Source organism: Leptonychotes weddellii, chromosome 4, assembly GCF_054177405.1.
Source record: "Leptonychotes weddellii isolate Sample4059 chromosome 4, ASM5417740v2, whole genome shotgun sequence".
Taxonomy (NCBI): domain Eukaryota; kingdom Metazoa; phylum Chordata; class Mammalia; order Carnivora; family Phocidae; genus Leptonychotes; species Leptonychotes weddellii.
The window spans coordinates 26,821,679-26,834,022 of NC_138372.1; the positions used below are offsets into that span (position 1 = coordinate 26,821,679).

At 48.5% G+C, this 12,344-nt stretch overlaps 1 protein-coding gene across 7 annotated transcripts in view; it reads right to left on the reverse strand.

Moving 5' to 3' along the window:
* Positions 1–12,344, reverse strand: part of INPP5B (inositol polyphosphate-5-phosphatase B) — a 48,003-nt gene that overhangs the window by 31,822 nt on the left and 3,837 nt on the right. For 6 of the 7 annotated variants that reach the window (XM_081818130.1, XM_031016763.2, XM_031016769.2 and 3 more), the window contains 2 exons: positions 11,708–11,818; positions 7,061–7,201 (listed from right to left, as the gene is read on the reverse strand). In XM_081818130.1, coding sequence (XP_081674256.1) covers positions 7,061–7,201; positions 11,708–11,818 — 252 coding nt within the window. Of the gene's footprint in view, positions 1–7,056; positions 7,202–11,707; positions 11,819–12,344 lie in introns of those variants that run through there. The other variant, XM_031016771.2, reaches the window with a different exon arrangement.

Here is a 12,344-nt window from a genome sequence, read left to right on the forward strand (position 1 = left end):
TCTGTGAGTCTGTCTGGATAACAAAGCAAAAGTACTACCACGGTGTCCACAGGGTGTGTGGGTGTGTGGCTGTCATTGCTGGGTGGAGACCATGTCCTACCCTTGCTGAGCGTCTACTAGACAGGTCTGAGAGGATCCTTCCTATCTTCTCAGCCACTGGCCTTCGCATTCCATTTCCAGCACACGAGAAGAACCGGCAAAACCAAAGGAGCAACATGCCTGACAATGCAAACTGGCAGCAGTGAGTGAGTTGGTTCAATGCTTACTAGTGATACTGTGCTGTGTACACAGAGGGGGCCATGCCCTGGGCTCTGGCAGCCTCAGACGGCAACACATACCAGCAAGAGACACATTCAACTGACAGGGAGATAAACAGATCCAGATCCAACTATCCGGAATCCAAGTCAGGCTGTGTTAATGACAACAGCGATAGTACTACTAGTGTGAATAATATTCATAGCAAATACTCAGGGCTTACTACATGCCAGGCATGGTTTTAAATGCTCTACATTTATTTAATCTTCACAGCTACTCCAACAGGTAAGTGCTATTATCTGCACTTTACAAACCAGAAGGTAAACACAAAGAGGTTAAGTCACTTGCCCTGGAACACACAGATAGTAAATGGCACAGCCGGGATTCAAGCCCAGGGAATCTGGGTCCAGAGTTTGTGCTCTTAACCAGTAAACTATATTAACTATCAGAAAAATGTGAAGTTCAGAAAGCAATTCTGGCAGAAGAAACAATTTCAGTACAAAGACATAGCATTATGGTATCCTCAGAAAAAAGGCATAATAGGTAGTAGAAACAAGTAGGAAAAGTTTTGTTTGAGAAGTACTAGGGGAGACGAAAGGATTAGGGCTCAAGCATTAGATTCAAACCAACAACTTGAGTTCTATTCTCAACTCTGTCACTGACCAGTGAGTGATCACAGGCATGTTACCTACCCTCTCGGAGCCTCAATCTCTCCATCTGAGAACATCCTTTTTGTGGCACAGTGTGAGACCCATTGACCCACAGTAAGCACTTAATAAATGGTAACTGCTAATAATAATAATAGTTCACAGTAATACATTTTTTTTAAATTTTTTTTTTTAAAGATTTTATTTATTTATTTGACAGAGAGAGATGCAGTGAGAGAGGGAACACAAGCAGGGGGAGTGGCAGAGGGAGAAGCAGGCTTCCCGCCGAGCAGGGAGCCCGATGCGGGCCCGATCCCAGGACCCTGGGACCATGACCTGAGCCGAAGGCAGACGCTTAATGACTGAGCCACCCAGGCGCCCCCACAGTAATACATTTTTATAAACAAATTTTTATTTTAAAGGATTTGTTAGTATATACTAGTAATACATGGCCAAAGTGTAAGACTTTGAATACCATGTAGAGTTTGGATTTTACTCTATGATAAAGGGGAGCTAGGGGTGCCTGGCTGGCTATTTGTTGGAAGAGCAGGCAACTCTTGATCTTGGGGTTGTGAGTTTGAGCCCCATGTGCGGGCATGGAGTCTAAAAAAAAAAAAAAAAAAGGCGGGGCGAGCTAAGTAAACAGCACACAATGCAGGAAACTCTGGAGAGAAGCCCATAACACAGGGCACCCAGCATTACAAACAATGGAAAGAATCAATTTTTCCTATTTCAGCCTGGCCACCACCCAAACAGCTCTGTTACTTTCTTTTTTTTTTTTTTTATAAAGATTTTATCTATTTATTTGAGACAGAGAGAATGAGAGACAGAGAGCATGAGAGGGAGGAGGGTCAGAGGGAGAAGCAGACTCCCTGCCGAGCAGGGAGCCCGATGCGGGACTCAATCCCGGGACTCCAGGATCATGACCTGAGCCAAAGGCAGTCGCTTAACCAACTGAGCCACCCAGGCGCCCGCTCTGTTACTTTCTTAAAAGTTGAATAACCGTGCTTCTTCGTTTTCTCTTCTTTCTTTAGACATCTCTAAAAACACCTCCTATGTCCTGCAAACCAAGAAGCCCTGGATTCAAACTCCAATCTGCACCCTGTGCAAATCTGACTTAGGTTGGCAAGGACTAACCATGGCCAGTTCAGCTTTCAAGGAGGAAGACTCCAGTGCAACCACTTCACAGCAACAGGTTGTAGTGGTGACAGGCTATTGGACAGACGTGACTTTTTCCCTCCAGGTTCTCCCTTTGCTGGACCTTCTGTGAACTGTCTGTGGTCTGGTGATAAAACTAAAAGAGAAGTGTGCAAGAGCAAACCAGGAAGGGAGGGGAGAGGAGTTCAGAGCATGCTCAGAGAGGTGGGGGCCAGGAGCTGCTCACGTGACTGAGCACTTCAGGGGATGAACTGCCTGGGTCTCTATACCTCAAAGCCACAGACATTTTTGAGCACCTACCGATGTGCAAGGCATTCAGGCTGGTATTTATGGCGGGGGGCGGGGGGGGAGTGCAAAAATGCTAAGAACAGCAAGTTTAAGCTTATAAAAATGTAGCTGAATGAGCAGTCAACAAAGATGAAAAAGCAAAGGGCTTTCTCCAAAAATTATAAGCAGTCAAGTTTGAAGAAGAGGAAATGAAGGTGAGCTGGGGTAGATAAGACTAGATAAGATAAAAGGGGGCTGAAGCCAGGCTGTGCAGGACTTGAACTGCCATGCAAAAGAATCTGAACTTTATTCTGTGGACACCAGGAAGTGGCACAATATTCAAGTTCACATATAAAATAGTAGGGTACGATAAAAGTTAGAGTCTAAGGAAATCCCTAGGGAGAAGAGCTTAAGGTTAGGAAGGTCTGTAAGGAAACCACTGGGTTCATTCAGGTCAGAGGCTACTTACATAAACTATGGGACTTAAAAATTTTTTTTTAATGTTCCAAAAATTTTTTAATTGCAGAAAAATAATGGACAGAATGTGGTTATTAGAAGAGGAGAGGGAAGAGTCCAGGATGACCAAGGTTTTTAGTGACTGTATTAACAGAAAAGAAACTGGAGGGAGGGCAGAAGGAAGATGATGAGTAGTTACCTGGAAGAAACCAGCCTAGGATAGGCCCTGAAGAGAGCAGCCAGTTTCTAAGCTCTGGGAAGTGGGCATTTGTAATTCCTGAATGCGTTTCTCAAACGAAAGCACCTCTAAATAATTCAGAGGTTCTCTCTCTCCCTCTCCCTCTGACCCTCTCCTCAAATAAATAAATAAAATTTTAAAAGTAAATAAATAAAGGGGCTCCTGAGTGTCTCAGCTGGTTAAATATCTAACTTTGGCTCAGGTCATGATCTCGGAGTCCTGGGATCCAGCTCTGCGCTCAGCGGGGAGTCTGCTTGTCCCTCTCCCTCAGCCCTCCCCCCAACTCGTGCTCTCTCTCTCTCTCAAATAAATAAAAAATATTTAAATAAATAAGTAAATAGGGTGCCTGGGTGGCTCAGTCATTAAGCGTCTGCCTTCAGCTCAGGTCATGATCCCAGGGTCCTGGGATGGAGCCCCACATCAGGCTCCCTGCTCAGCGGAGAGTCTATTTCTCCCTCTCCCTTTGCCTGCTACTCCCCCTGCCCATGCTCTCTTTCTCTCTCTCTCTGTCAAATAAATAAGTAAAATCTTTAAATAAATAAATAAATAATTCGGAGGTGACCTTTTAGGAGGCAAACATTCGCTCTCCTTGTATAGATGGAAGAGAGGAAAGTCAAGAGACACATCTAATATTGTACCAAGGTGCAATAAGGAAAATAAAAATAAAAAATATCCAGGCCACTTAGCCACACACTTTGTTCAAATCCTCATCATTCATCCAATTTCAGCTCGCCTAAGCATCATAGGTGGTAAAGTCTACAAATTTGTTACAGTATATTTTAAGCAGCAAAGAAAACATGCAAGTCAGCGAGCTTCTATGTTCCAACACTGTCTTCCCTCTAATAAATATTGATGCCTCTCTTCCTGAACCTTCCGTCCCTGAGGATTTTTCTGTGCAGAGCTCCTTCTAAATGAATGTTTATGGGTCACTTCTCTTGCTCTAGACTGCCACTGTAGATTTTCAACACAAACTGTTTTCTGAGGGAAAGAAGTCTTGGGGGGGGTGCTCTTCTGTTCTAGAAACAAACACAAGGTTAAATGGGACAAAGAGGGAAAATGGCGAAGGGAACAACAAAAGGAGGAAGAAAAAGGGAGCACAGTTCTCTTTTGTTTAAAGAAACAAAGTGATTCAAACTCATTTGCTTAGGATCAGGTGGAGCTTCCCACAAAGATAGAGAGAGAGGACGGGCATATTCCTACCTGCAGAAACATCTAAGAGAATTCCTTTTCTCCACACTAAAAGGATATGTTGGTCACACAGATTTTACTTATTGAAAGACGGGGGGTGGGGGGGCCCTGAGCTGACCATCCCAGGGGCTATTTTTCCAACATTCTCTCTGGCTTCTACCCTAGTGATCTAGGTTACCCTTTAGCTGCCCTGAGATATAAATAGCATACATTTCCTTTCTCAGGCCAGACAGACTTTAATGCTTTGTTTCCTGGGTTCAGGGGAAAAAGTACTCACAGCACATCTCATTTGAAATTTGAGTTACTACAAAGCTGCCTCACTTTGAATCAACCATGGAAATAAGAAAACCACTTCAAAAGACCAAAATTTGTTTGTTATTACCGCTTTGTTAAATCAGCCCAGAAGAGCCCCACTGGGACTTCTGAGTAGTTCTTTCCCTTCCTAGCGCATACCTCAGAATCTTCCAGAACACAGCTCCAGGTCTTTGCATGTGCCCAGGATGAAATGCAGGTGAATGTTTTACACAAGGACAGGGATGAGTACGGAGGCCTAAGGAGGATCCCTCAAGGGGTTTTCTGGATAAGAGCACCTTCACTTGCTGGATAGGAATAAGAAGGCATTTGTCCTTATTTCTTTTTAAGGAAAGAAAAAGCTCCATAGAGAAGAGCAAATAAGTGAAGAAGCAGAAAAGCCCCACCTGTGATAGCTACTTGTCTGAGGCCAGTGCAATGTCTTTAGCCCAAGAGAATCAGATGAACAGGCTACCACTCCTCCAGCAGAGTCCGCAACATTTCAACATCACATCTGTCAGACCCCTCTCGGTTAGACTGTCAGCTCCTTGAGGGAGCCCTGTTTCTCCTGAAGTGCATCACGAGTAGCATTTTAAAGCAGCCTTTTGCCTCGGGTCGGTTCCTCAGGCTATCAGGAAGTGGGTATTTTGATCATATGCATATGGAAAGAACCAAATCCACTACCTGTTTCTGGGCCTGGACTATCCAGAACATCCAGAGGAGACCCAGAGAGTGACTCTCCTCTGAGGCCAGAGCAACTCTGGAAACAGAGATGAGAGACAGAACCGGGGGCTTGGCGCCATCTCTTACCAATTTTAACATGAGCAACTTAGCAATTAATAGCATAACCCCACTTACTGTAGGTACTATGATGGGGTCAAATCATTTTAAACCAAAACTAAAAACAAAACCTTGACAATAATTCCTCACCAGCATGTGACTAGGTTTTGTTTTTTGAACAGAAACGAAAGATTCTGAGATCCCTTGCATTTATCACCCAGGGGCAGATAACTGGTTTCAGAGCTGTCCTGACTTCTCCCAGAAGACCTCTCAGTCCACTTAGAGAATGAAGCACTCCAGCAACCTGGCGCTGGCACGCTGGCTGAGAAAACACAACCCACCTCTTTCTGTGGCCACTGGGCCTGTTCTCAGTCGCAGGCTCTCACCAGTCCCAGCACCACAGCCCAGAATGTCATGGGAACCAAAGCAACAGCTGTCTCAAGATCAGTACTTCAAGTGAGAAGAGATAAGCCCAAGAAAGACACAAACTATAAGTACCATCAGGCGCCTCAACTGCGCCTTGCGGCAGCTGCAATAAATAAAAAGTATAAGCACTGAGAAAGTCCTTTGCTCACCCAATTTCCTCTCATTTTACAAACTTTGTGCAATATGCTATCCCCACCCTCCTTGCCCCAGCCCCTCATAGTTTCCAAGCCTTATAAGAGCAAGCGGAGTGCTGGCCCACACTTAACACAGCTACTTGACCGACTCTTCATCTTTCGCAAATGGCTGAGAAAAGGGGCACGAATGGGTACCAGTGGTCATGCCAAAGCTCACACATAACTGGAGCCGCACGGGCACACCCAGGAGAAAAACATGCCAAAGAGCCCTCGCAGAAAATCCAGGAGCTGGACAGAAAATCCAGGTCTGCAGGTCCTCCCAAAGCACCAGACTGACGCACACTTCAGCCCTGGGCCTCTCGCTTTCCAAAAAACAACCTCCTGCTCAACAATTGGCCTTTTGTGCTGCACAACATTCCCCAGTAAGGGCTCGGTTTAAAAAAATCTAGTCCCTTTCACCTGTAACCTCATCCTGGCCTCGGGTCCCAAGGTGGACAGGGCCCTCTTGGACTCCAGGTCTGTGCACATCCCCATCTATCACACGGGCCGAAGACCGACAAGAGAGCCAGGCAGCCCCAATACACACACCCTTCCTTGCCCAAAGCAAGGCACCGTCAAGGAGAGCGCACCCCCAACACAAGCCAAACACGGAAGGTCAGGATGGAGAAACTGAGGCTCAGAAAGGGGCAGCGACTGGCCCCAGGTCACACAGCGAGTCAGGAACGGAGTTTCACTACCACCCCAGCCTCCCAGATTCCTGAGTACCACACAGCCATCCGCCTGCCCTCACCACTCCGGCTAAGAATAACATCCCCACGGAACTTCAGTCCAGCGTCCCCGCCTCCTGAGGGCCAGGACCTTAGTCTTTGCCCCGCGCGTCCACCGGCCAAACCGCAGACCGTGCCCATCCGCGGGCCTGGCCCGCCGCCGGCCCCCGCCCAGAGCCCCAGCCCAGCCACCCACAGGCCTCCAAAGACCTGCAGAGTCGCAGTCCCGAGAGTCGGCGGCGGCAGACATTTCCCTGCCTGCTTCTTCAAGCTCTTCATCACGCCGCCCGCACCGCCCCACCCGCTCCGCCCCCAGAGGGGCCCACCCCGCGTGTCACCTCCGCCAATCGAAGGCCCAGCTTCCCCATAGCCCCGCCCCTAAACAGAAAGGTGCCCGCCCCCGTAGCCGCACTTTCTCCAATCCCCACCACCCGTTTCGAGACGGATACCTGCCTCCGCCAATCCCGGCGCACGGCGGCCCGGTGCCTGGAGGCGAGTTCCAACCGAGCGGCGTGGGCTGTTCGGGCTCCGGCCGGGTGCACCTGTATTGAGACAGCCACAGGAACTCAGGATCCGGAGTCGCAGGATCGAAACCTGTGGCGGGGACATAGACGGAATGCTGAGCTATGGGCTTGAAGAGCCGGTTCCACCTCTGCATGACTGTATGCAAATCGCTCAGCCTCCCGGGAGTCTCTAAGCCTGTCTCCCTGCGCACTCGGTGCGTTTCAGAGTCAAATGCAATAATAAATGTGAAAACAAAAGTAACCTTCCAGGCTAGACCTGCGCCACTCCTCCGTGATAACTATGTGCCAGTGTCTGTGCTTCATAGGTGTATCTCTCCTTAATCCTCACAACTAACTTCAGGAGGTAGGGAACTATTTTCCCATGGCAGCTGAGCTCAGAGACCTTAAGTCTAAGGTCGCGACGTGGGAATTCAAATAGCTGTCAGTAGTAGGGAGTGGGTTGGGTGCTTTTATTGCCCATAATCTCCGTCAGCAACTTGTAAACTACTCCAAATAAACACACACTCTAAGTAAAAGCAGTGTGCTTGCTATGGGATACGCCTTCAAGACAAGTCCTCTCAAAGACAAGTCCTCTGGTTCCCCCTTAAGCAGATTGCCACTCCTTCCTAGAAATTCTCGAGTGGTTCTGCCTTTCGCTCAAACCCAGGTCTGTCTGAGCCCCAAACGCTTTTGGTTTCCTATGCTCTTTTGCCTGCTCTTGTAGAACTGCATGAACCTAACCGAACTGAATTGGATTTGCAAGGGTATCATAAATGAAGAAATTTGGGTTCCAGGCCCCAGTGTGGCACCACCAGACACAGCTTTTAAAATTCTTTTCAGCATTAACATACTGTTAGCCCATCCTGGGCCTCATCTGATCCTCACAAAACTCTTGGAGTAGTAGGGAAGGCAGGTTCATATCTCCATTGTACAAATGATAAAGCCAAGGCCTAAGGAAATAAAATATATTGTTCACATTCACAACTAGGAAGTGGCAGAGCTGGGATCTGAATTGAAATCTCTGGACCCGGTGGGCATGAGTTAGAACCTGGGGTTCCAAACCTTGTCATATTACTTCAATTGATGAATGACCTTGGGTAAGCTACTTACCTTCTCTGTGTCAGTTTACTCATCTATAAAACAGGATATCTACTCTTTAGTATTGCTCAAAAGACAGAACAGGAGAACATGGTTGGTGTGCATTGTCTAGATGTCTAGAAAAATGTCTGGGACATAGTAGGTGCTCATTTCGGGTTAGCTACTTCTTTTCTCTAACTGTGGTCTCTTGACCAAGGTACTTCTACTCCTTGACCTTTTGTGCTGCATATTACCCACCAAGGACTGGGTGGAGAAAACCTATTTCCTTTCACCTTTCACCTCACACCTCATCCTGGACTCCAGTCCCGTTATCTGTAAAATGCAAGAGTTGGGCTGGTAGACACCCAAGAGTCTTCAGCAGTGAGAGTCCCCTCTTACCCGGGCCCCTCCCTGAGGAAGTCCACATCCAGACGACTGCTCAGAGAAGAACTTGATTCAGTGCAGGTTCCTGCTGGTTGTCCCAAGTGTGGGCCCCAGAAGGCAGAGTAGGGAAGACAACCGATAGACACACACTTAAGCCTAAAAGAGGGAAGTCATCCTTGATTCCTCTCTCTGCATCCTCACAGCTGGCCTCAAGCTTGTTCTTCCATTCAACACATATCCATGAAGTATCTACTAGGTGCCAGGCACCGTCCTAACCACTGGGGGTAAAGATGTGAACACAACCCAAACTCACTGCCCCCGGGGCACCTTCATTCCTTCAGTTTGAGTTCTCCAGTGTACCCTCTCCTCCCCATCCCTATTACCAGGCCCTAGCTTGAGCCTCAGTTTTGTGGGTTGTTTTTTTTTTTAAAGATTTATTTATTTATTTGAGAGAGAGAGAATGAGAGAGAGCGAGCACATGAGAGGGGGGAGGGTCAGAGGGAGAAGCAGACTCCCTGCCGAGCAGGGAGCCCGATGCGGGACTCGATCCAGGGACTCCAGGATCATGACCTGAGCCGAAGGCAGTCGCTTAACCAACTGAGCCACCCAGGCGCCCTGTTTTTTTTTTTTTTAAGATTTATTTATTTGAGGCGGGGAGGGGCAGAGGGAGAGAAAATCTTAAGGAGACTGCACACTGAGTGTGGAGCCCGACCTGGGGCTTGATCCCACAATGCTGAGATCACGACCTGAGCTGAAATCCAAGAGCCAGGCACTCAACTGACTGAGCTACCCAGCGCCCCTCCAAGCCTAAGTTTTTACACCTGAACCCTTGCAATACACTTCCATTGACCTCCCTGCCCCAGGCTCTCCCCCTTCCGCACCAGTTGCCAGAGGAACTTTTCCTACATGCAAATCTACCTTGTCATTCCTTTGTTTAAAACTCCTACAGCTCCCCACGAGCTGGAGGGCAAAGTCCAAGACCCTTCCTCAGCTGTCTTTGCTGGCCTCTCCTGGCTCAGCTCCTTCCACACCTTCCTACCCCAAGTTCAATCCCACCCAACAACCTGCTCTTCCCTCTGACAGCCCTTTCCCCCTTGTTGCCTGCCTAGGAAAAACCTCATTCATCTTTCAGCTCTCAGCTTACACATCACCTCCCCCGAAGTCTTTCCTCACAGAACCGTTTATATGGGATAAGGTGGCATAAGCTTAGAAAGCACTTATAAGGGCGCCTGGGTGGCTCAGTTGGTTAAGCGACTGCCTTCGGCTCAGGTCATGATCCTGGAGTTCCGGGATCGAGTCCCGCATCGGGCTCCCTGCTCGGCAGGGAGTCTGCTTCTCCCTCTGACCCTCCCCCCTCTCATGTGCTCTCTCTCTCTCCTCTCATCCTCTCTCTCAAATAAATAAATAAAATCTTTAAAATAAAAAAAAAAAAAAGAAAGCACTTATAAAAGATTCTGCATCGAAACACAGGAGCTCAGGGCATTTGGGTGGCTCAGTCAGTTAAGCGTCTGACTTGGGCTCAGGTCATGATCTCAGGCTCATGGGATGGAGCCCCAATGGAGCCCCGCAATGGGCTTCGTGCTCAGTGGGGAGTTTGCTGGTCCCTTGTCCCTCTCCCTCCGTTCCTCCTACCCCTCACCCCTTCCCCTGCTCGTGCTCTCTCCTCTCAAATAAATAAATAAATCCTGTAAAACAAACAAACAGGCAAACAAAACCCATAAGAGCTCAAGCTCTGGAGGAGACTATCTAGTCCTGTCTTATCCTGGCTGCATGGGTTCACCAGCTGTGACCTCAAGCAAGACACTTAAACTCTCTGAGCCTCAGGTTCCTGATCTGTAAAATGGAGAGGTTGCTGATACCTACCTTGTAAGGCTGCAGTAAGGAAAACAATATAATGTGTGAAAAGTTCCTAGAACGGGGTGAAACACACACTACGTCAACAATGAACGTTAGCTAAGTTATGGACCCTCTTGTACAGAAGGAAGAAACAGTTTCTGAGCTCCTACTATGTGCTGGGCACTCTCACATGTGTTATGCCATTTAACCCTCACAACTCCGTGAGGAAGATATTCTTTACATGCACAAATCTACAAGCCAAGGTTCAGAGAGGTGAAAGGTGGTTTGCCCCAAGTCACACACAGCTAGGGATCGGCAAAGATAGTTTCAAAGGCAAGGGGGCTGTGTAGCTTCAAGGTCCATGCTCTTTGCTTGTTTACTATTGTTACCCCTCGTACATCTACTAATAATAATCGTAAGATGAGTTATCCTTATGAGTTGAAGCTTTGGAGACAAATTTCCCCCCGCTCATAGAATAAACTTTAAACCCCTTAACCAGGCATTCAAGGCTCTGTAATCTTGTTTCTACTTCCTTTCCCACATATGCCAGGTTGCACCCAAAGCCAGTCTCCTTCCTGGCACACCAGGTAGCTAAGTTGGAGCCCCCTGGAGGTTCAGTGTCTATGGTGAGACCACGATGGGAGGGAGGCACCCCCTGCCCCATTCCCACAGAGACAAGGTGCTGGCTGGAAAGGAAACAAGTAACAGTGTTGGGTAACACCTAAGCCCAGCACCTGGTGGCTCGGATTTGCATGTTCTGTGGCTAATCCTCTGTTCTGTAAAAACTCTCCTTTACCTGCCTGGCTGAAATCCTGATCCAAACAAATTCTGCCCCAGAAGCCACTAACCTCTCACTGCTAAGCCAAAGCTAGACTCTTTCCTCAGCTGCAGTGGGAGAGAGAGCAGGGTTCAAGGGCAGGAGAGCCCATGTGCCAGACTTCTCTTGGTCCCATCTGTGGTTGCCAGAGACAGGAAAGATGGGCCTCTAGAAGCTACAGACCCAGCTAACTTGTAAAAGATTCTACATCAGAATCACAGCCTATCCTGTGCAGCCCTGCCCAGAACCAGGAGGACAAAGGGGGCTCTGCTGGAGTTAAAACTCAGGTCTGGAAATGGGAAACCAGAAATGCAAACAGGTGGTTGGCTCACAGCCTGAGGGCACTGTGGCTTCAGGCCAGCAGGTTTGAGAGGGCACAGAAACTGTGGAGTGTGAGGCCAAAGGGTGGAAAGTCAACTGGCAGCAGGGTAGGTCAGTGCCCAGCCAACGCCCCCACCCCAGAGAACCTGGGGTCTTACCTACCTGGACAGGCCCTGGCAACTTCTTGGAGGAACATCCTGGTGTGTGAACCAAAGGGCAGCTGGAACACGAGGCTGAGCTCCTCTGTGTCCAGTCGGACGGTCACATCTGAACCTGCACAGAGGAGGTGGGAATTGAGCCCTTGGCCTCCAGGAACCAAGTGCTAAGGCTCGCGGCCCCAGAATGGAGATCCCAAGGCTCCTTCGGCCATAAAGCAGTTCACCCAAGGCTGCTACTGGGCCGTAAGGGAATCTCTGTACCCTGAGCTACAAAAGAACATCCTCCTCGCTCCACGGAGGGGGTGGACCAAGGTTCTAACAGTCAGGAAGACTTGCCACAAGAGTCCTAGATGGGGCTGGGAGAGAACAAGTTCTCTAACCTGTGGTCTCTCCCTCCTTGAGCAGAAGGAAAAGCACATGGAGGCAGACAAGAGCGGCTGTCTGTCTATCCATGGTCCACCTGACTATGACAGGCATGAGCGAGGTCCTGGGAATACCATGGTGAAGAGAATGGACACAGCCTGTCTGCGGGCTCATAGCATGACCCCAGCAGCCTGTGGGCTCATGGTGAGCACCCACAAATGTGCTGAACTACTAAGTGAGTAGGAGCAATCCAGCACCGTGATCAAGAGGGTGGCCTC